Raw genomic sequence first — 23,658 nt, 5'->3', positions numbered from 1 at the left:
TCCCTGCATCATACTAGCCTATCAGTGTACTGTTTATGTATTTAACTTGTTCTTGAATTATATATAGTTTCTTATATCAAGTGACTTGCCTTGAATATCCCATCATCAGTTGGCAACTATAGGAACATTATATGAACATTCTTTGAGGACTGGCATCCACCTTATACTGGATATTTTCAGTTTTATGAGCAGAAAGACAACTGGTAGCACCTCACCATTATTCTTTATGCCACATTTCTATAACCTTAAGCCTTTCAGATGCATTGCATGCTTACTGCCATGGTCAGTATGTTTGCTATCAGCATGAGAGTTGCAAGCCAATGTAATCAAAGGGCAGAGTTGTGAAGAAGACTCTAGTTTGCTAAAAGGCATTCCACCTTTCTGTCCATAAAGAAAGGAAACAGTATGCCTAATATTTAATTTAAAATTTCAAAAGTTATGTTGTAATATGTTAACGAATAGCTAATAGGGAATGGATCCATTTTCAGACTTCTATCCAGACAGTGAATTCTTTGAATTAAAGCATCTCAAAGAGAATGATCTCACAACTTCTTTCTATTAATTTTCCTTTATCTTGGACGGCTGATTGGTATTTTAAGGCAGATTTCACAACTCTGTGAATGCAGTTATAATATCCAATTTTAAGACTTCTGCAAAAGTTCAGCCATACTGAGCATGTTTCAGTTTTTCCTTTGTGTGATTTCTGCTTGGAAAGTCAAAAGGGGAAACAACGGAGAAAGGCTAGCAAACAGCTTTCTCTCTGGCATCGCTAGACATGAGGACCGTTGTGTAAAGTTAATTGATTATGTGCTACTAAGTCATTTTGACTCTCAATAACCAGATAGATGAGGAATGCGGTGGCTTAGTCGGTAAGACGCTGAGCTTGTCGATCGAAAAGGTCGGCAGTTCAACGGTTCGAATCCCTAGTGCTGCCGTGTAACGTGGTGAGCTCCCGTTACTTGTCCCAGCTTCTGCCAACCTAGCAGTTCGAAAGCACGTAAAAAATGCAAGTAGAAAAATAGGGACCACCTTTGGTGGGAAGGTAACAGCGTTCCGTGCGCCTTTGGGGTTGAGTCATGCCGGCCACATGACCACGGAGACATCTTTGGACAATGCTGGCTCTTCGGCTTTGAAACAGAGATGAGCACTGCCCCCTAGAGTCGGGAACGACTAGCACGTATGTGCGAGGGGAACCTTTACCTTTTTAACCAGATAAATAGATTTCCTCCATCATAATTAATCGCTAATCTGGTCTTCCAGGTATTTGAAAATTGCCACTGTAATTGAGTCCACCCACCTTGCTGCTGGTTGGTCTTCTCTTTCTTTCTACCTTTCCCAGCATTACAGTGTCTCAAGACAGTTGGTTTTCACACACACACACACACACACACACACAAAAAGTAGTATAATTTGAACCTGGTTATTTGTGCCTCCAGTGAGAACTTTAGATTGAATTGTTTGATGATCCATTTGTATGAGCAAGAGCCTAATACCATAGCAAACGCATCATCTGATAAGGCTCTGAGAGCCACTTTGACCATGAGGATTGATCATATCTCCAAATGGAACCTCCAGAATGGAATGGATTGTTTACATATAAAAATAACTCCAGAGATCTAGACTTATTCCCCTTCTAGAAGAATTCAAAAGGCAAGACGATCAGGAGGTACAATACTATTACTTTAGCCTTGCTATAAATTTACTGTAAGTTCAGGGAAGGGGGAAGTGTTGCTAATATGACAGGCTTCTCATACAAACCTCTAATTATTCTGAAATACTTCCCCTCCCCCCCCCCCAGACTTGCCAGGAATATAATGGATTTCCCTTCAATGCCCTTTCTTTTTGGTTCAAAACAGAAGCCAGTAAGCAGAGAAGTCACTTTATTTATTCATGGTCTACATTAACATTTATTCAGCTGGCAGCTGTGTACTGAATGAAGCAGAAACCTGAGATCTACCTGCTGGATCTGTAAGCCTACAGATCTTTCAGCAAGTATGTGGCGAATCTTTTAGAATATGGGGCTTAACACATGAGAAGCTTGGGTATTTGTTGCCAAAGGCAAAGAGCATTCAGTACCCTAATGACCTCAAGGGAAGACAAGGAACACTTGTGGCCGGCAAAGGACAATTCATTCACTCGTGCAAGTAGGAAGAAGGGTCATTCATCAGCTCCTGTTACTACTATGCGAGCAACTACTGAAGAGGTGTGTTATTATATTTCTGCATCCTGAAGTGAACTTCAATAAATATCTATGAAGCTTCTAAGCCCACTCTTAATTAGCAAGTTCAATGCAGTAGGGATGAATTTTGCATCAGGGGGATTCCTGGTTCACAACTGAGTCTCTTGGGGCTCATCTACAGAGCAACAGCTATGTTTTCCTCCCATCCTTGAGGTGGGAGGACAATACGCCAACAGGAAAACTTCTTTCTCCACAACCTATCTTTTATTGCACCTTAGCAATGAGTGGCAGTGCCTACATGTAGTTCAGTTCAAGGTAATTTTAGGACAACTGGTATGTTTCCCATCAAACATGTGCTGTATCACTAGCCGAGAAGACAACACCGTATTAGAAACTAGAGGATACGAAAAGAGGGCAGATTAAGGTTGTGCATTACCCATGCTAGAAGGGTAATAAAAGCTACTAACATATGCAGAGTCCACCAAACTCTTGCAACCAGTGTATTTGGCGAGGGGGGGGGGAATGAGTTGAAAGTTCCAAATTTCAGGCATTAAAAGACAGACCAACTAGGCTGATAGAAACAGGGATACAAATTGTCTATGGAGATTCTCAGGTTGGAAACATTGGCCTAGTTGCTCCGGCAAAGGACATGCTCCTACAGAAGCAAAAGTAAGGACTCTACTTATAAAGCCTGGTGAGGCCAACTATCTAGAAGTTCAATCTAACAGATTATACCAGAAGACGTCTGGCCATACTAACTCTCGACACAAGATCTGCTTAGAAAACCAACAATGGCAACTGAAGAATTCATGGCACGCTTTGTCTAAGAACCACTTAGAAGACTAATACTTGCAAACTAATAGTCTTTTACATATTTAAAAGGAGACTCTTGATTAATCTAATCTTCTGGCAACTCTTTTTTATAATTCTTTATTTTATTTATTTATTTATTATTCGAATTTGTATACCGCCCTATCTCCCAAAGGACTCAGGGCGGTTCACAGGCATATAAAACATCAATATCAATATACAAATTAAAATAATCCTTAAAAAACTTATTCTAGCGCCCGAATTATTAAAAATAGAAATATAAATATAAAATATAAATATTTAAAATCAATTTAAAACCCCTCTAAATTTAAAAATCTAAGCCAGTCCTGCACAGATGAATAAATGTGTCTTGAGCTCATGACGGAAGGTTCAAGGTCAGGAAGTTGACGGAGTCCTGGGGAGTTCGCTCCAGAGGGTGGGAGCCCCACAGAGAAGGCCCTTCCTGGGCGTCGCCAAACGACACTGCCTAGCTGACGGCACCCTGAGGAGTCCCTCTCTGTGAGAGCGCACGGGTCGGTGAGAGGTATCTGGTCGCAGTAGGCGGTCCCAGATAACCCGGCCCTATGCCATGGAGCGCTTTAAAGGTGGTCACCAAAACCTTGAAGCGCACCCGAAGGCCACAGGTAGCCAGTGCAGCCTCGCAGGATGGGTGTTATCACGGGAGCCACGAGGGCTCCCTCTATCACCAGCGCAGCCGCATTCTGAACTAACTGCAGCCTCCGGATGCCCTTCAAGGAAGCCCCATGTAGAGAGCGTTGCAGTAATCCAGGCGAGACGTCACAGGCGTGAGTGACCGTGCATAGGGCCTCCCGGTCCAGAAAGGCGCAACTGGCGCACCAGGCGAACCTGGTAGAACGCTCTCCTGGAGACGGCCGTCAAATGATCTTCTAGAGACAGCCGTTCATCCAGGAGGACGCCTAAGTTGCGCACCCTCTCCATCGGGGCCAATGACTCGCCACCGATGGTCAGCCGCGGATTTAGCTGACTGTACCGGGATGCCGGCATCCACAGCCACTCTGTCTTGGAGCCATTGAGCTTGAGCCCGTTTCTCCCCATCCAGACCCGTCTGGCCTCCAGGCACCGGGACAGCACTTCGATAGCTTCGTTGGGGTGGTCCGGTGTGGAAAAGTACAGCTGGGTGTCATCCGCGTACAGCTGGTACCTCACACCGAACCCACTGATGATCTCACCCAGCGGCTTCATGTAGATGTTGAACAGAAGGGGCGAGAGGATCGATCCCTGCGGCACCCCAAGTGAGGCGCCCGGGCCGACCTCTGCCCCCCTGTCAACACCGACTGCGACCGGTCGGAGAGATAGGAGGAGAACCACCGATAAACGGTGCCTCCCACTCCCAATCCCTCCAACCGGCGCAGCAGGATACCATGGTCGATGGTATCGAAAGCCGCTGAGAGGTCTAATAGGACCAGGGCAGAGGAACAACCCCTATCCCTGGCCCTCCAGAGATCATCCACCAACGCGACCAAAGCCGTCTCCGTGCTGTAACCGGGCCGGAAACCGGACTGGAACGGGTCTAGATAGACAGTTTCATCCAGGTGCAAGGGAAACTGATATGCCACCATACTCTCAACAACCTTCGCCGCGAAGCGAAGGTTGGAGACCGGACGATAATTACCTAAAACAGCCGGGTCCAGGGAAGGCTTTGAGGAGGGCCTCACCACCGCCTCTTTCAAGGCGGCCGGAAAGACACCTCCACCAAAGAAGCGCCAGAATCGCCTGGAGCCAGCCTCGTGTCACCTCCTGCGTGGCCAGCACCAACCAGGAGGGGCACGGGTCCAGTAAACATGTGGTGGCATTCAGCCTCCCCAACAACCTGTCCATGTCCTCGGGAGCAACAGGGTCAAACTCATCCCATAAAATGTCACCAAGACCACCCTCAGCCGTCTCACCCGTATCACGCAATCTTGGTCCAAACCATCCCGGTTGAACGATTTTATCGTATAGATAACCGTTAAACTCCTCAGCACGTCCCTGCAGCGGGTCATCCCGCTCCCCTGGTGTAGGAGGAGCGGGTCACCAAACAGGGCGGCTGGGCGGTTATCTGCCGATGCAATGAGGGAGGAGGCGAGCTACGCCTCGCTTCCTCAATGCCACTAGGTAAGTCCTAGTATAGGACTTCACTAGTGTCCGATCAGCTTCTGAACGGCTAGACCTCCAGGAACTCTCTAGGCGTCTTCTCCGGCTTCATCCTCTCAGCTCCTCGGAGAACCAAGGAGCCGGTTGGGACCCGCGCCGGGTCAGAGGCCGCAAAGGCACGACCGGTCTAAGGCCCCGCCGCGCCCGTTCCCAGGCCGCAACAAGTTCCTCAACCGAGCCGTGAGCCAGACTCTCAGGAAATGGCCCAAGCTCCGTCCGGAACCCCTCCGGGTCCATCAGGCGCCTGGGACGGAACCAACGTGTCGGCTCCGTCTCCCTGCGGTGGTGAATGGCGGTCAGAAAGTCCAGGCGAAGAAGAGAGTGATCTGACCATGACAAAGGTTCAGTGACTATTTCCTTTAAGTCCAGATCTCTCAACCACTGACCAGAGACAAAAATCAGGTCCAGAGTGCCACCCCCAATGTGAGTAGGGCCATCAACTACTTGGGTCAGGTCCAAGGCCGTCATGGAAGCCATGAACTCCCGAGCTGCTGTCGATGACAAGCCGGACGATGGCAAGTTAAAGTCCCCCATGACTAAAAGTCTGGGGGTCTCCACTGCCACCCCGGCCAGCACCTCCAGGAGCTCGGGCAGGGCAGCTGTCACGCAGCAAGGAGCCAGGTACGTGATCAGCAAACCCATCTGGCACCTATGACCCCATCTCACAAAGAGGGATTCGCACCCGCAATCTGAGGTACAGTGGTCTCCTCGGCTCTAGGCTCTCTCTAATCACAACCGCCACCCCCACCCCTACCCTGGGCCTCGGCTGATGAAATGCACGGAAACCCGTGGGCACATCTCAACAAGGGCACACCCCTTCCGTGCCCAACCAGGTTTCCGTGCGCCTATAAGGTCCGCAGCCCCTGGATAAGGTCGTATATTAGGGGGGCCTTATTAACTACCGACCGTGCGTTGCATAACATCAGCCGAAGGCCCAGGCTCTGGGGGTCCTGACCATCCGGGAACGGGAAAGGACGGGATCGGGCGCGCGACCGCTGCACACATCGGGCGCGCCCCAGAACGATATGATCCCCCCCTTCCGCCATATCTGCCCCTCCCACTTACCGTGGAAATCAGGCCACCCTCACCAACAGGAACGCAATCTCCCCCCCTAACCTCCGAACCTATTAAAACCGCCACGAGCACGCAAGGACTGGTTCCCCTCCCGACGGGCTACCCCAACGCCCGCCTCAACCCTCCCACCCCTCCCGACGGGTTCTCTCCCCACCCGCCAAATCCTCCCCCACCTCCCTTAAAATTCTCATTAAAATTCCCTTAAAAATCTATTAAAACAATTAATTAAAAACCCTGAGTCTCCTATTTTGGCATGCCATCTCGGGGTTCCAAAACCCGTCCTCAAGATGGGCCTCGATAGCGTGGAGGGCCAAAACCGCGAGAGAGGGGAATCTCGCAGGGCAAGAAGGTCAGCCGCAGTAAATGTCCGCATGCTAAAAGTCCGGCAAGTAGACCCATCCTGGACCTGTCACGATGGAAATTGACACACCAGTAGTTCCGGGTGAAAGACAGACGAAATATAGTTCTTAGGCGGTAGATGAAAAACCGCCATGAGTAAATCAGAGCACCAACCCCTCCTATCCCGAGGGTGGACTATGGACGAGGAAATGGGGGAAAAGGATAAAGTCCTACAATAGTCCAGCTAGGATTGTCCAGGACCCGTCTCAATTCACCCCACTGGGGCCAAAGATCTTAAAAAAGTCCCCTTGTAGCCGGCCCTTAGGCGTCCTCTAAAATGATGGAAAAAAAGGCGCCCGCTTGGACGTGATCGTCCTTCAAGATGACAAAGAGGACGGGCACGTGCCTAATGGCCAGCTACTCCACCGACGAGACGCCTCTCCCAAAATCCGGGGGGCAAAGGACTCAAAAAGCCCCACAGACAGCCATCGACGCCCTCAAGATGGTAGGGAGGCCTTCCCCTAGGCCCCTGGATAACCTTCAGAGTGGCAAAGAAGGTGACCACCGGGCCTCTTCATGGTCGCTAAGCCAGGCCGCCAGATGAAGTAGGCCACTCACCCGCCGGGCCTGCTGGGTCATGCCACCGCGAGACCCAGCCGCCCACCGACAGGCTAGGCCCCCACCAGGCCGGTCCGGCCAGGCCGCCACCATCGCTGCCACCACCGGAGGGAGAGGGCTCCAAGGCTCCTCCAGGAGCAACGCCAGGCCAGGCCGCCGCCGCCGAAAACTCGACCGCCGCCGCCACCGTTGGAAAAGGCCCCCACCTCCGACACCGCAGACCAGGGGGCGAAGAGGAGAGGCTCTAAAGCCCTTCCTAGGGCAGAGCTAAGCGAGGCCGCCGCTGCAGCCACCGAAAAGCGCCGCCGCCGCCGCCGCCGCCGCCGCTGGAAAATGCCAGGCCGCCGCCGGTCTTATCGCCGCCGGGGGGAGGGGGAATGCTCCGGGACTCCTCCCGAAGGAACCCGGGGGCGCCCCGCTTCGCTTCGCCCATCCTCCGATCCGTCGTACTGTCCTCTACCCGGGCGGGGGGTCAAAGCTGTCCAAAAGACCCCCCCCGACCCGGTCGGGTCCAAGATAGGCCCGTCGCCGTCACAGCTGTTCAGCGGCGCGGCGCCATCTTGGACATGCGCAGTAAAAAAAAAATTCTTGTCCTTATATATGACAGACTAAATTAAGCTTCTGCTACATGGTGCTGTTTTTCAGGTATCCAACAGGTAACCAACAGAATTCCTAGCAAGCATAGATGCTGCACCAAATAAACCACAGATAGTTACTTTAACTGCTTGCAGTAGCAGGTGGAGCCAAAGGGTGACTGAAGTGCATTTCATTCTGGAGAGCAGTACAAACTGTTCATTAACCTAGTGTACACATGGCAATATCAATCTATGTTTAGGATAAGTATTACATTATATTATGTTATTCCTTAAATTCCCCTGAGTTTCAGAAGTAATCATTGATGACGACTGTTTTCAGAGATGATTGCTCTTACTAGCCTGACATTTGTGGTCGGGTAGGTTAGGCTGAATGACCCCATATTGAAAATGGAAAGGCAAGTTTCTTCAAACAGTCCAATGTATGTTATGTTAGCAATCAATAATTTTCTTTAAATTGCCAACAAATAATCATTTTTCATCATTTTGCAAGTTAACTCCTGCTTTGCTGGATACAAAATTGGATCTAACCTTCCATGCTTGAACAAGCTTTATTAAGCATGAAATGTGGACTTACCATATAAATCCTTTGCACTCATTTTGCCAGCACCATCTCCTTTACCCATGCTGCCACTGGAAAAAGAGAAAGCAGTAGAATGAAACAAGAGCACTTTAATTTGTTTTTGAGAAAATTCACCATTTTTTCCCCCGCAGTGCTGATAACAGGTTTTAACATCCTGTATGGGAAAACAGGACATAGAATCCTAAACAAGGTCTGGATGCAGGGTCCTCCATTTTTTCCATATCATGAGATTAAAAACCAGCATTTTCAATTTTTCTTTCCCAATTCTCAAAGAGATAATGCAAGAATGTAGAAATTTCTCTTAGAGATTGGACAATAACCTTATCAATTCTCCTCACTTGATGCTGACTTCTTATGCCTCTTGTAACTTGCAGGTTTCAAACAGGTCAAAGACTTTGCAACAACTCTGGCTCTTTGTCACTTACTATGTGCTCATAGTTACCAACCTTTTTAATAATCTTATTCTAATGTATTTTCTATTTTTGCTTGCTTTTATCTATGCGTAGAGTGACAGTTTGGAATCAGGCAGTGCCTAAATTGAATACATTAAATTAAATCCCCTGCTGATGTCATAGTAAAAGAATAAAAGGGAACAAATTGCCATTGTTCTTCAGGAGCTGTAATCCCTAAAGTGACATGAATAAACAGCAGGCTGGTTTCAGGCTATAGCACTTGCTGTGTCTTTCACTCAAAGTCTCCATCCTGAACCTGAAGCAAAAGAGGTCAAGACATATCTTCTGCAATTTAAGAACTTGGGACATGAAATAATACATTTAAGTTACAGGGAAGCAGATTGAACATTATTAAAAAAAATCCTGGAACCAATTACCCAGAGAAACACTGTATTCCCCTTTAATGGATGAGTCTAAACAGAGACTAGGCTATCCTATGCTTTTTTTATTATTATTATTTCTTTTGTCACAACAGAATACACAAACAATTGTCATAGATAAAACAACATATTTTGAAGAAAATATACATATATGTATAAAAATAGGCATCAACTATATCAATTTGATATGATGAAGGGAACAATAGGACAGGAACGGTAGGCACTTTTGTGCTCTTATGCACGCCCCTTATAGCCCTCTTAGAAATGGGGTGAGGTCAATAGTAGACAGTTTTTGGTTGAAGATTTTGGGATTTTGAGTAGAGACTATGGAGTCAGGTAATGAGCTCCAAGCATTAACAACTCTGTTACAGAAGTCATATTTCCTGCAATCAAGTTTGAAGCGGTTGACATTTAGCTTGAATCTATTTTTTGCTCTTGTAATATTGCGATTGAAACTGAAGTAGTCTTTTATAGGAAGGATATTGCAATAGATGATTTTGTGTGTTAAACACAGGTCATGTCGAAGTCGACGGAGTTGTAAGTTTTCTAATCCCAGGATTTCAAGTCTGTTGGTATAAGGTATTTTGTTGTTTTCGGAGGAGTGAAGAACTCTTCTAGTAAAATATTTCTGGACTCTTTCTATTGTATTTATGTCAGAGATGTGGTATGGGTTCCAGACGGATGAGCTGTATTCAAGAATAGGTCTGGCAAATGTTTTGTATGCTCTAGTTAGTAGTGTAGAGTTTTTAGAAAAGAAGCTGCGTAAAATTAGGTTTACAACTCTTAGGGCTTTTTTCGCTATGTAGTTGCAGTGAGCTTTGGCACTAAGGTCATTAGATATGAGAATTATTATGCTGTGGGTGTTTTTGTTGTGGTCCGTCAGCAGCCTACGGAGCTGGCAACGGAATTGGACAGCAATGAGGCTGAGGTGAAGCCAAGACCATAGTGAAGTGAGGTGCGGACTCCAGAGCCTCCAGAGATTGATAGTAGTGAGGCAGAGGAACACAAGAAGCCTGTTTCTAATGCACGCATGAGGAGAGCTGCCAAAAGGCAAGAGCAGCTCAAGCAGAGAGGACAACTCGGGAGTAGGGCCAAGAGATGATTGGCCCCTCCCATAAGGCTTAAAACAGACCAGCACCGGTGTTTCAGGTTTGCTGGAAAACAACGTTGTAGCTGTGTCCTCTGCTTCGTGTACGTCTTTGTTTTTGTGGCTTCTGGACATTTGCCAGGAAGGGCCTTTGGCAGTTTGCCTAATTGGACTAAGGTTTGTGAGATAATCGAGGAATTTGTGTTAGGAGGCATTTGTTTTACTTTGAGTTGAATGACGCTGGGAATGAAGTAATTCCCAGCTGTTTGAATAAAGTTTGTTTTTTCACGGATTATGTTTATTACTACCTACTTGGGTCTGTGTCACAACAGTTTTAATCTGGATTCCGCCATTGAATGGGGTGGGTGTGGGTTATTGGCTATTATCTATTTATTTGCTGCCAGTCAAGGCTACTAAATGTCTCCTTCCAGATCTATGATTCTACCTACAAGCACTACGAAGGGCTTTGTGTGTCAGAAGTGAATGGAGTCCTTCCACACAAAAACCAATGCTCCCCACTCTCACACAAATGCTTAGCTTTAGAATAACTTTATTATAGTCACTTTGAACGTACACCAATAGGCATACATTAAAATGAAATTTCATTGCATAAAGCTCTCAAAGGGTCACCACCACTTCATCTCAGGAGAATGAAACATGTGCCATAAAATCATGATGCAAATATCATGACTTGCATAAGTATTTGTGTCAGTTGTCAGAAGCAGGAATTTGTGTTATCATTTTGACAAACATTTTGTTTTCTACAAGTCCCATACTTAATTGTAAAGTTTTAGAGCAGGGGCCCCCAACCCCCAAGCCACAGACCGGTACCAGTCCACAGCTCATTGGGAACCGGTCCATGCAAACAGCAGGTGAGCGCGCGAAGCTTTTTTTGCATGCACAACCATCCCTTCCCCTCCCCGGCCACTGGCGCCACTGCTGCCAGTCCGTGGACCCAAAAAGGTCGGGGATTGCTCTTTTAGGGGACAGAAAAACAATTTGAGTTGTTCCTATCATTACACAATGGGAATCAGAAATGTACATGATCCGGAGACCCACCAGGGGGATTTCATGTCCACCTAATCTAGCCAGAAATAAGAAAGTAGAATTACTATTTCCATAGGACACAATTCTACTTTTCAGTATCTGCAAAGTTGCAAAGTCTACATATCCTCAGCATACTTCCTGTGACAATCCAGACTGTAGAACTGTGAACCTCTCCAGTTGCTTTCTCCTTTACCCACACTTTGTTTATTTAAACGTTAGATTCCTTACTTTGAAGAGCCAGAGTGGCTGCCTGTGGATCCTTTCTGGCTCATACTGCTTCCAGGATATTCACCTGCAAGAGAGCAACATGGATTACTTGAGAGGCTACCATACTTACATTGTAATCATTGATTTGCTTATCTATATACTTTTAACTCACAAATTACAACAGTGTACAGGTACTCCTCGAATTACAACAGTTCATTTAGTGACCGTTCAAAGTTACAATGACACTGAAAAAAGGGACTTATGACCATTTTTCACACCTATGACCTTTGTAGAAGTCCTATGATCATGTGATCCAAATTCAGATGCTTGGCCACTGGTTCACATTTATGACCTCTGCTGTGTCCCAAGGTCAGGTGATCACCTTTTGCAATCTTTTGATAAGCGATATCAGTGAGGAAAAATACAGCATACTTTACTTCATCCTCCAAGGAAAGATTGAAGGCAAACGAGATCAAGGCAGAAGAACATCATAGCTTCAAAATCTAAGGGACTGATTTGGACAAAACTCAGCAGCTCTTGATAAAAATAGGATCACCAAACGTCCGATGACGGATATGGCACAAGAAGAAGATAAGAACCGGGTAACTAACTTATCCACTGCAGTGATTCGCTTAACAACCATGGCAAGAAAGGTCATAAAATGACCTTTCAAATGTTAAGTGTCGTAAAAATGACACTTAATGCATGTCTCACTTAACACAGGCATTTTGGGCTTAACTGTGATCATAAGTCAAGGACTACCTGTAATTGCAGTGGGTTGGCAATGGGAGCAGGTTGGGGCTCAGTCTGGACTATGGTCACCATAAAACCTTCTCTCTTATGGTACCATACCACTGTAGCCTTGTTGATGCAAAAGGGAACCGAGGAATTTAAAAGTGGAATGGAAGATGAATTTCTAGGTTTCCTGAGAGCAGTTTACGGATTTAACAGGCCATCATCTATTCCTGTATTCAGAAAAGATTGAGGGGTTAGGATTAACAATGGGCCAAGCAGAAAGTGTGGATATTCCTGCAGACTTCTTCCACATTCTAAAATGTTCCTCCACAACAGCCTTTGGATCCTCTTGGGCAGGGGTCTGCAAACTTGGCTCTTTTAAGACTTGTGGACTTCAACTCCCAGCTTTGCTGGCTGAGGAACTCTGAGAATTGAAGTCCACAAGTCTTAAAAGAGCCAAGTTTGCAGACCCCTGCTCTTGGGGATGCCGTACATCTTTGATTAACCTCCTTGCTGAGTGAAAATGACCGATTGATTTCCTCTTTTAAGGGTCTTCAAAATGTGTCTCTTTTTAAAAAATTGCTGATCATTTTAGTTCATTTTTAGTATCCTTGGTTTTAACTAAATACATTTTTATCCTGAGCTGCCAAGAGATTGAAGAGCCAGTAATTATCAAATTTGATCCAACCAATATTCATTTAAATTAAATACATAACAGAATAACCAATCTGGAAGACATCCGGTTGCAGATGAAATGCCAGCTAAAATTAATTTGCTTATTGTACTATATTAAAACCCTCTTAACTTTCATAGTGGGAAAAAAAATCAAAGCTATATTCTAATCTATAATTTATGCCAAAGTCAGATGTTAAACTACCTTCACTTGCAAAGTACAACTTATGCTATTTTTAGAAATTTATTAATGAATTCAGATTTGAGAAAAAAAGATTTTACTTTATGTTGAATTCAGTTGATTAATCCTTTTTTTAAAAAAAAATTAAGTCATAAATATCAAATATATTTTGAGATGCTGGATATCAGTTAAATCAGTTCACAACACAAATAAATACAGTAACATCTATATATAATACGGTACATGAGTAAAGGAAAGCATATTGGCATTTCCAAAGAATTCCTATTTTTAGAATTTTTTTCTGATGAAATAGAAACTACTACTTGCAAATTCTTGTAAGTAAAATGTAAAAATGATCTCCTTATCATTACAATGAAACCTATTTTTTAAACATAAATTCCTGATTTACCGTGAGATGGGAGAGTGTTGGATTATTTAAAAATCCTCTTTGCTTTTGTTTGTCTGAAACGTTCTTTTTCTCCTAAGGCTTCATGTTTTTATCTTTATCTTTAACTATGAATCTATTTTTATGAACTATGTCGTAGTTATTGTAAGTCTCCATGTTCAGACTGTTTGCAGCTCTAAAGCTTTTCTGTCCCTCCTTTCCTTCCTTTTTAATTCTCTCTATTCTCAATGAAGGAGAATATTTGCAGCTCAGGGTTGAAATGATGGGTCTTTGGTGCTCTCTGAACGTGATCCTTTTCTTGTAGACGTTTCATTATCCAAACTAGGTAACATCATCAGTGCTATTAGTTTGGGTAATGAAATGTCTGTAAGAAAACAACCAAGCTCAGAGAGCACCAAGGACCCCTCTCTATTCTTCCCATCAATTTTTATTTTTAAAAACCCTCTTATTTTCCTTCTGATACTTATCTCATTCTGTCATTTCCTGGAATGAATTAGGTCCTCTTTGTTGTTTGAATAGGTCTGAGATTGTGTGCTTACTGTTCACTGCATATGATACTTCCTTTTATCGGAATGCAGTTAAATAACATATCTCAAACATTTTTATTAACGGTTGGGGAGGAAGAACATAATAAATAATTCCCAGAAGAGATTAATCTTGCCCATCAACTATGTCAAAAACCTGCCTGACCAGAATAACTATTCACAGAACAAGAGACTCTTCAATTTTTTTAAATAGGTCTTGAACATTTCTGTTTGTAATTGGAATAGGACTCTCTCTGCATTGGTTCATGACATCTTCTGTACAGGCTCTTTGATGGACTATTTGCAAATGGCTACTGATCATTCTTCAGTCCTCATATCTCTGCCTCTAAAGAAATACACAGGGGATATTTCAAAACTTCACTGTAGTGAAACTCTTTAAATTATCTGGCTGAAATTTTGCAGGGTAACGTATTACTGGTGTTTTTTTCTTTCCCATTCTGCCAAAAATTGAAGCAGGCATCATACTGCTTAGTTTATAGTATAAACTATACTAGTTTATAATCATTTACCAAAACTCAATCCTCAAAATAATACATATGGAATTACTGTTAGAATCTGAATTTTAAAATGCAAACCAAATCTAACATATAAATCAAATCTTGTCTAGTTCTCATAATCCAATTTATTCATATTTTACATTTTTCTCCTTGGTGCATCTATACATCCAAAGTAACATCATAGTAATAAATGACAATAAACAAATTGAATCAGTTCAGAGTTTTATTTGTTTTCTTTGTTTACTCAAAGAGGAGCACTGACCCTGAATTTAAATTAGATTATCATTTGGTTGCACTGCAATGATTAGCACAGAAACGATCTGAAAAAACAAGATCACTCTTCATACCAAATATGGAATACTTAAAGCTATTTTTCCCATTAATTACATATATTTGTGAAAGTTGGACAATAAAAAAGCAGATAAAAGAAAACTAAACTTCTTCAAATTATGACGTTGGAAATAGGTACTATGCATAGTTTGGAGAACAAAAATAAACAGCCAAGCATATTTTAGGCTCCATCAATCCGGAAATATGACTAGAATATAAGGCTGCCTTATTTTGGTCATATCAGGTAATCAAGTTCTTCAAAAAACCAATCATGCTTGGAATGGTTGGAGATGCTAAAAAACAAGGCTAGCAAAGAGTATTTTGGATTGATGTCATTGGGCCGTAAAGGTGAAGCTGGGAGAATTGTACTTTCAGACTTGCAAGAGTCTGTTAACCTGGCTTTACAATAATAAAGTAAAATTATTATGTGATGTATGGGACACATTTTTTTCAAACCATAAGAAAGAAGCATAGTTGCTAACATAAATTAGTGAATTAGTTCTCTACTTTTACAACAAAATTACTTTTCCTACATTTCCCTTCAAAGCCATCAATTTGCAGACATCTCAGATGGCCACACTATGGGGCATCCTTACTGTGGGGCATCCTTTGCAATGAGGAGCATATAGGAAACAAAGTACATCATGCTTGGGGTTGCTTTATTCACATACAATGAATTTCCAATTTTTGAGCCTCTCTTCCTATTAAAAATTGTATACAGCATATGTGTAGAAAGTCACAACCAAAAAAAAAATATTGTGCAGAAGATTGGCTGTAGCTGCCCAATAAATAAACTTGCACATGATATTAAGATCCACACACTGAATGGGAAATGGTAACCCACATGGAGACTTCCTTTTTCAAAAGCGACTGCCTATTACAATGTTAGAGGAAAGTTTAATTGATCTATTGTATGAGATTCAAATATATTTGGTTATACAACAGTTCTTGCACTTTGTTTTTAACATATACACATGCCTTGTAGCTAGCATATGTTTTGAAAAAAATGTTCCCTTCTATCTGTGGAAGATGGGAGGAACCTCTAAAATATTAGCAGTTGCTGGAAATGAGTCTCTTTATCAGAAAAGCAGCTACTGAAGGGGATGTACTCAGTGGTGGGATTCACCCAGTTCGCACCACTTCAGGAGAACTGGTTGTTAACTTTCTGGGCAGTTTGGTGAACTGGTTGTTGGAAGAAATCATTAGGGCAGAGAACCGGTTGTTAAATTACTTGAATCCCACCACTGGATGTACTCCATATCTCCCATCCATCCTGTCTGTTGCCACCATGGTAATCTGATCCTTAGAAAGCACCACATTTATTTACTGAAAACAGTGGTCTTTCACTGGCCTTTGTTGGGTATACACAGACATTTAATTTAGTAATTTATACAAAATCCACCATTCAGAGAATGATCTTTGTGATCTTACAGCAACAAAAAGGAACTTGCATTTTATTCAAAGAAAGAGGGTGGGTCTTGTTACAAACCCAAAACCAGTAAACCTTGTTCTTGAACAAGAATAGTTCACATTGCTGACATTTAGCAGAAATTAAGTATAATGGAATTCATGAAATTTAAACTAAACTGCAAGTGAGATATGATGGGTGTGCTACTAAGCATGGTGGAAGACATCATACCGGCAATAGAGAAATGGTAATAAACAACCTTATTAAAGACACTTCCTGGTATTTTTAATTCTTCTCAAAACCTTTGCCATCTGGCAGCTACGTTGGCTGGAAAATATGGGATTGGTAATGGAACGCAACTGAGAGTGCACCAAATTTGGAAAAGGTGCAGAAACCATAAATAAGCAAATAAGAATTCCACAACAGAATTTCTTCAAGCACTTCTCCTTGCAGCAATAGCCATTTTTAAGCTCCTAGGAAACTGACAAGTAAAATGTCCTGGAAATATTCGTCCCCAGCTAGTAGTACCTGGAATATATTCCCTGCAGTTCTGGATTTGCCAGGGAGTGGTATGTGGAATGACCTTAGGATGTTGGGTGAAGAGGGACCCTACGTTAGTCATGGGGCTGTAAAGGTGATGCTGGGAGAATTGTACTTTCAGACTTGCAAGAGTCTGTTAACCTGGCTTTACAATAATAAAGTAAAATTATTTTATTGGGCTTTGTTACTTGTCAGCTCTGCCTGGTAAGGTTGAGATCAATCAGCTGCAAGGAATTATATGGATGCTAATCCTGTTTATTTCTTTGTTTTCCCAAGAGTGGAATGTTATAAAGTTATTTGCTAATTAGTTCAGAAAGCTGTGCTTCACTGATATATTTAAAACACATCCAATATCTTTAATATCGGTTAATAGATTAGACTTATTCTATCAAGCAAACTTCAAAGGACAAGTATAAATTGGGCTTCCCCTGTTTCTCTGCCAGTATGCTCAGTCATAAAGCATTCCTGAATGAATACAGCATGTCCTTCACAATCGAACAGAGAAATCCAGCAAGATCTCTTCCATAGGGCCAGTTTCTCTTTGCAAAAGAGTTGATAGCTGACCCGCAGTTCAACAGCTGACCTTGACACATGGCAGGAACCAATTAAGTGATCAGCAGGAGAATACCCTAATCGGCATCAGACAGCTTCCTTATCCATGACCAATGAGTAATGATTCCATGTTCCAAGGAACATGATACTTAGTGGTTCTAAAGAACCTAAGCAATTGCTATGAAGAATAATTGCCAAACAAAAGGTATTTTTGCTGTACTGAATTTTGGGCCATGTCCAGCTGCAGGATTAAAGCTGTGGGAGGAGAGAGAGCCAATGAGGTAAGACGTGAGGTGAGAATTCCCACCAAAGGGGAAAACAGACTGCCTCACAGCATTAGTTTTTCTGGCTACAAAGTAGCTCCAGGATATTTCTCTTGCACTGCAGTTGATGAGGAAGTAAACAGACTCATCTGCCAGCAGAAACACCAACATGGGATGATCACAAGACAGCAGAAATTCTGTGCATGGAGTTGCCCTGAGTTGGTGTCTAGTCGAGCAAAAAGTATAAACTCATATATTCCAGCAAGCCAAACAAATGAAAGCTGAAATTGCTTCTTTTCAAACATTTAATTTAAATTTTAAAAGGATGCACTTTTGACAGCACACCCCTATACACCCACCTATTTAATAGGCTTTGCATTTTAATAATGTCTACTTGCAAGTAAGTGGTTATAAAAAAATAGACACTGAATTTGGTAGAAGGAAATTACTTTGCAATGTACTGCCAGATGCATTTAGGTTCAATCAGACTTATACCAAATGAGTACAGGATTGTAGCCCATGAGCGAAACTCAGTAATAACTCCATTCAAGTTTCACAAGCTACCTGAATCCCTCTTCTTCAAAACCTGAGTTTAGCTAATCTCTCATATGGCAGGATCCAATCTGGGTCAGTCACCAGGACCAGAAGTTTTGTCTTCTGAGATTTCAGACTCGTTCTGGAGCCCTTTCCAGCACAAGTCTGAAAGCTCGGAAGAGAAAATCTCTGGTCCTGGTGGCCGACCCAGATTTGATTTTGCAACAGTATCCTGGCACACGTATATTTGCCTTCATTTGTGAATCTCTCATATCAGTCCTTCCACAAACAAAAAGAGTCATTCACCAAAGAGAATCACTTTTCAGGAATTGACTACAAAGTACATTTGAGTACTGCAAGCAAGGCTTAGTTGCCAAGGAGGAAAATAGAGAGTAGCACCTTCTCATGAGTTTGATTATTCAGCACTATAAAGGAGAGCAGTCCAAAAAAGGAGGTACATTATATTGGTAGATTGGGGGGGGAGGCTATCGTAGAAAAAATACACAAATGTCTTCATATAAAAACTCACTGTAACTCTCTGGGATGAAAGGGTTTTATTGAATAAATACCTAGTGATGATTGTGTTACAGCATGCGTTATTGCTTTTGGCTTGGGAAACAAATCCTGTTTTTCAGCCTGACTGAAAATAAAGCAAAGAGAATTTGGAAAATAATTTTGTGTTTTTTTCATCGTACTCCATTTAATATGGATTTGAATATTGGACTTTATTTAAGAATGACAAATGAAGGAAAGATATGGAGTCAAAAAGTAAAAAAGAAAACAAGATCTTTCTCCAGTTGATCTAAAAACACAAAACACATTTGGCTTCTCCTTGATAGATTACTGCAACATTAATCATATATTAGTGCTGCTACTTCAAAAGGAAGTCTAGGTTTGTTCAGTGAATCCTATTTTTACCCCATATTCATTGGGTTTGCACACGCAATCAAATTTAAATTCAGAATTCCTTGGGGAATTCCTAACCCTATGAATTTGAAATTTGTTGCTGTAGGTGAATAATTTTAATACCAGGAAGTATGCCAATTAAATCAGTATGCAGAGAAATTCCTTGCAGAACAACTTTTAAGTATTCATTCAGAAATGTCCTATACTGCAATGGCGCTCAAACTTTTGGGCACCTGGGACTGGTTCTGTGGAGAAAGTTTTTTCCCCACGGACTGTGAGGGGGGCGTTTCGTGTGCTGCCTGCATCCCACAGATGGGTCTTCGCTTGTTTGCGCAGATTGGTTTCTGGCATGCTGCAAACTACAGGCATGCTGCCTGTCTACAGAATGGGGGTTGGGGATCCCGATCTACTGTACTGCCTGAGTCCTGGCCACTGAATTTAAGCTCAACCAGAAATTACATTCTGAATTTGTAATTTCAGAATGGTGTTGTAAGAGCTTGCCCCACTGCTGAGTTAAAGTGTTATCTATCCATCTTTGTAGAAAGTAGCTAGTCTCTGTTTTGCATTTATAGTCTCTATTTTGGCTTTCTGCCAAAACCTTGTGTTCCAATTTTACATACCCAGGGCAGATAAGCAAAGCAATTGGGGAAATCCTCTGGCTTTGGTGTCTTCTCACTTTTGGAATAACATAGCCAGAAGGAAATGATCTGCCAGTCAGGACAATGATGGAAGACGGGGTAAGTTTCAACAGGTGTCTGACTGGTCTCTCCTTTGACCCTGTCTGGGTGAAAGCAGGAAAGCATATCTATCAAAACTAGGAAAGCTGCGTCATCAATTGAAAGAGCCAGTTCCCTCAATCAGCTGTCTGGTGGGCTGGTCTTGATAGCAGGTTTAGCTTTCCTCCAGAAGAGTTTTAAACCTATATAAAAGCAAGTTTGCTGCTTACTTTGGAAAGAACCACTCTTCTGCCTCAGTTTCTTTTTTCTTAGTCATTCAATTATCTGGTGGATTGAGGGATGCTGCTAAAAACTGATACAGCTGGCAGCTGTGCCCAGCTCTTTCCATCCGGAGGGGGGGAAAAAGAATGGCAGCAAACAAAAAGGCCCAGGATCCAAGGAGAAGGATGGTGCCATTGTTGTGGTCCGCCAGCAGCCTGTGGACCTGGCAACAGACAGTGAGGAGGCTGGGGAGGACAACGGGCCAGTCCTGGAGTCAGGGGAAGGCTCTGGACGAGGGGTCTGCATCGGAGGTAGAGATGGGGCCAGGGCCATCTGGGAGCGATGCACAGATTCCAGAGCCTCCAGAGGCGGACAGCAGAGATGCAGAGGAACAGGAGGAGCCTGTTCCTAGTGCCCCATGCGAAGAGCTGCCAGAAGGCAAGAGCAGCTGAAGAAAAAAGGATAACTCAGGAGTAAGGCCAGAAGATGATTGGCCACTCCCATAAGGCTTAAAAGAGCAGCAACGAGCCGTTGGGTTCTTTGTAGGAAAGCAACATTGATTTCCGTGCTTCTTGTCAGTGTCTTTTTTTTTATTTCTTTTTGTCACAACATATGCACAAACAATTGTCATAGATAGAACAACATATTTTGAAGAAGATATATACATATATGTAAAAAATATGCATCAGCTATATCAAATTGATATGATAAAGGGAACAATAGGACAGGAACGGTAGGCACTTTTGTGCTCTTATGCACGCCCCTTATAGTCCTCTTAGGAATGGGGTGAGGTCAATAGTAGACAGTTTTTGGTTGAAGATTTTGGGATTTTGAGTAGAGACTATGGAGTCAGGTAATGAGTTCCAAGCATTAACAACTCTGTTACAGAAGTCATATTTTCTGCAATCAAGTTTGAAGCGGTTGACATTTAGCTTGAATCTATTTTTTGCTCTTGTAATATTGCGATTGAAGCTGAAGTAGTCTTTTATAGGAAGGATATTGCAATAGATGATTTTGTGTGTTAAAACACAGGTCATGTCGAAGTCGACGGAGTTGTAAATTTTCTAATCCCAGGATTTCAAGTCTGTTGGTATAATGTATTTTGTTGTTTTCGGAGGAGTGAAGAACTCTTCTAGTAAAATATTTTTGGACTCTTTCTATTGTATTTATGTCAGAGATGTGGTATGGGTTCCAGACGGATGAGCTGTATTCAAGAATAGGTCTGGCAAATGTTTTGTATGCTCTAGTTAGTAGTGTAGAGTTTTTAGAAAAGAAGCTGCGTAAAATTAGGTTTACAACTCTTAGGGCCTTTTTCGCTATGTAGTTGCAGTGGGCTTTGGCATTAAGGTCATTTGATATGAGAACTCCAAGATCTTTGACAGGGTGGGAGTCATCAGTTAGGTAATGTCCATGAAGTTTGTACTTGATGTTAGGGTTCTTTTTTCCAATATGTAAGACTGAGCATTTACTGGTTGATATTTGGAGTTGCCAAGTTTTAGACCAATCGGAAATTAAGTCGAGGTCTTCTTGAAGAGTAGCGGTTTTTGAAGTTTGCTACATAACCTTTTTTGATTTTTTTCCAGAGGGATTTTTTTTTGGATTGCAGCTTTTTTATTAATATGGGAAATTTGTTTTTCTTTTTGATTTTGGTGATGATTTTTGGTACATATAGTTTGATGATTTTATTAATTTCAAGTAGGAATACTTTATAGTGGTCTTCTGTAGTGATACAGGTTGAGAATAGATTTATGCCAGTCAAGAAATGAGAGATCATTGTTTATAAGTTCATAGTTGGCTTTTTTAAAATTGTAGTTTGGAGTACTATTGTTGAGACGATTTATGCGAGGTCGTATGTTTAAATAAAAGTCTATCATGCAATGGTCGCTGTTGGAAAAGGGTTCTTTTACTTGTAGTCCATAAATAGAGTTTGCGTTATTACAAAAGGTGAGGTTGAGGCAGTTCTTGAGTCGAGTATTGTTAGTTACTACTTGTTCAAGGCCTAGGTTTGTAACTGCGTTGTATAGAGTAGTATGGATTGGTTCGGTTGTACATTCATTTGTTTTCCAGTTTATAGAAGGTAGATTAAGGTATCCTAGAAAGATGAGAGGATATGGGTAAGAGGTAGCCCATGTTAGTAGTGAGGTTAACTTATTTGCATGAGCGATGTCATAGTCAGGAGATCTGTAGCATAGTATGAATCTTAGTGTGATATTGGTGGACAGGTCACATACAATAGTTTCAGGTAGAGAGAGATTATGTGCAACTTGAATATTTTTTAAGTTCAGTGATTTTTTGTAAAAAATAGCTATTCCACCACCTCTGCAATGATCACGATCTGATTGAAGAACTTGGTATTCTTTGTTTGAAATAATTAAGTCAGTGAAGGATGAGTTTAGCCATGTTTCACAAACAAATATGATGTCAAATGTACCATTGTTTAATAAGAGGATAAATTCAGGTAATTTGTTTACAATACTTCTTGCATTTAATAATTTACATTTGAGACCTGCAGAATTAAGTGTAGGAGAGGTTCTCTTGAACAAAGTTCTCTTGAACTTTGTGGGAAACCGGGAAATCTGCGTCATCAATTGAAAGAGCCAATTCCCTCAATCAGCTGTCTGGAGGGCTGGTCTTGATAGCAGATTTAGCTTTCCTCCAGAAGAGTTTTAAACTCTTCTGGAGGAAAAGCCTTTGGCAGGTTGACAAAGACATCAAAGGTTGGTGATAAGGCTGACAGACTGGTTATTAAGAATTTTGTTTTGCAGGAAGCTGAGAATGAATTAATTCTCAGCTGTTTTAATAAAATAAGTTTTTGAGGACTGAATTGTATTTAGTAATCACTACTTGGGCCCTGGTTACAACAGCCATCACTCTATCACATCAACCTAAATTGCCAATAGCACCAATCTGCAATGCCCTTCATGGGCCATCCGACTGGGCAATCATTGGAACAGTAGGTGAAACGTTTTGGATTTTAAGCACTGCTATGCACTGCTGTCAGTCTAAGAGGAAATATCACGACAAACCTCAAATAGCTAAAGTTGACTTAAGCTTGTCTCGCTCATGGGATGAGAATGAGGTGAAACCAGCATCACGGACTCACCCTAAAATAAAATAAAAAGTTGCCAAAACAGATTCTTGCTACAATTAGATGCAAGGGTGGGAAGGACCTTAATTTTTTTTTCATTTTTATTCTCAAATTGTGACCCGATGAGCTTTATCCCAATGGTCTACAGAAAGATTAAAACTCATCATACCAGGCTAAATATTAGGTCTAATAATATTTTGCTCTACTGGGTAGGCTCAACAATCATATTTGAAATGTATGATTACAGTTGAACCGCTAACGCCTCAGTATTTCGTATAGTAGATAAGATATTTTGAAAAAGGTATGAGAACTAAACTTAGCTTATAAAAAGAAAGCCAGGAAAGACAATCAAATACTAGGGAACAGTGCCGAATTTATTATGCCTGACTGTAACATGGCTAAATAAAATTGTTTTTATATGTGAATATGGTTTATATGTAAATATTCAACTTTATGTTTACACATTGCAAAATTAAATGTACTTCTGAGGGAAGAGTTAAAAGAAACTTAGGGGGAAAA

The 23,658-nt window shown here is 42.3% G+C and overlaps 1 protein-coding gene across 1 annotated transcript in view; it reads right to left on the bottom strand.

The window, feature by feature from the left end:
- Window positions 1-23,658, bottom strand: part of EPS8L2 (EPS8 like 2) — a 124,682-nt gene that overhangs the window by 75,417 nt on the left and 25,607 nt on the right. Inside the window, exons 2-3 of the mRNA XM_058157011.1 lie at window positions 11,566-11,629; window positions 8,366-8,421 (exon numbers count right to left, since the gene is read on the bottom strand). Coding sequence (XP_058012994.1) covers window positions 8,366-8,421; window positions 11,566-11,609 — 100 coding nt within the window. The 5' untranslated portion in view covers window positions 11,610-11,629. The remainder of the gene's footprint in view (window positions 1-8,365; window positions 8,422-11,565; window positions 11,630-23,658) is intronic.

Source organism: Ahaetulla prasina, chromosome 1 (assembly GCF_028640845.1).
Source record: "Ahaetulla prasina isolate Xishuangbanna chromosome 1, ASM2864084v1, whole genome shotgun sequence".
Taxonomy (NCBI): Eukaryota; Metazoa; Chordata; class Lepidosauria; order Squamata; family Colubridae; genus Ahaetulla; species Ahaetulla prasina.
This window is presented reverse-complemented; position numbering and strand designations above follow the sequence as displayed.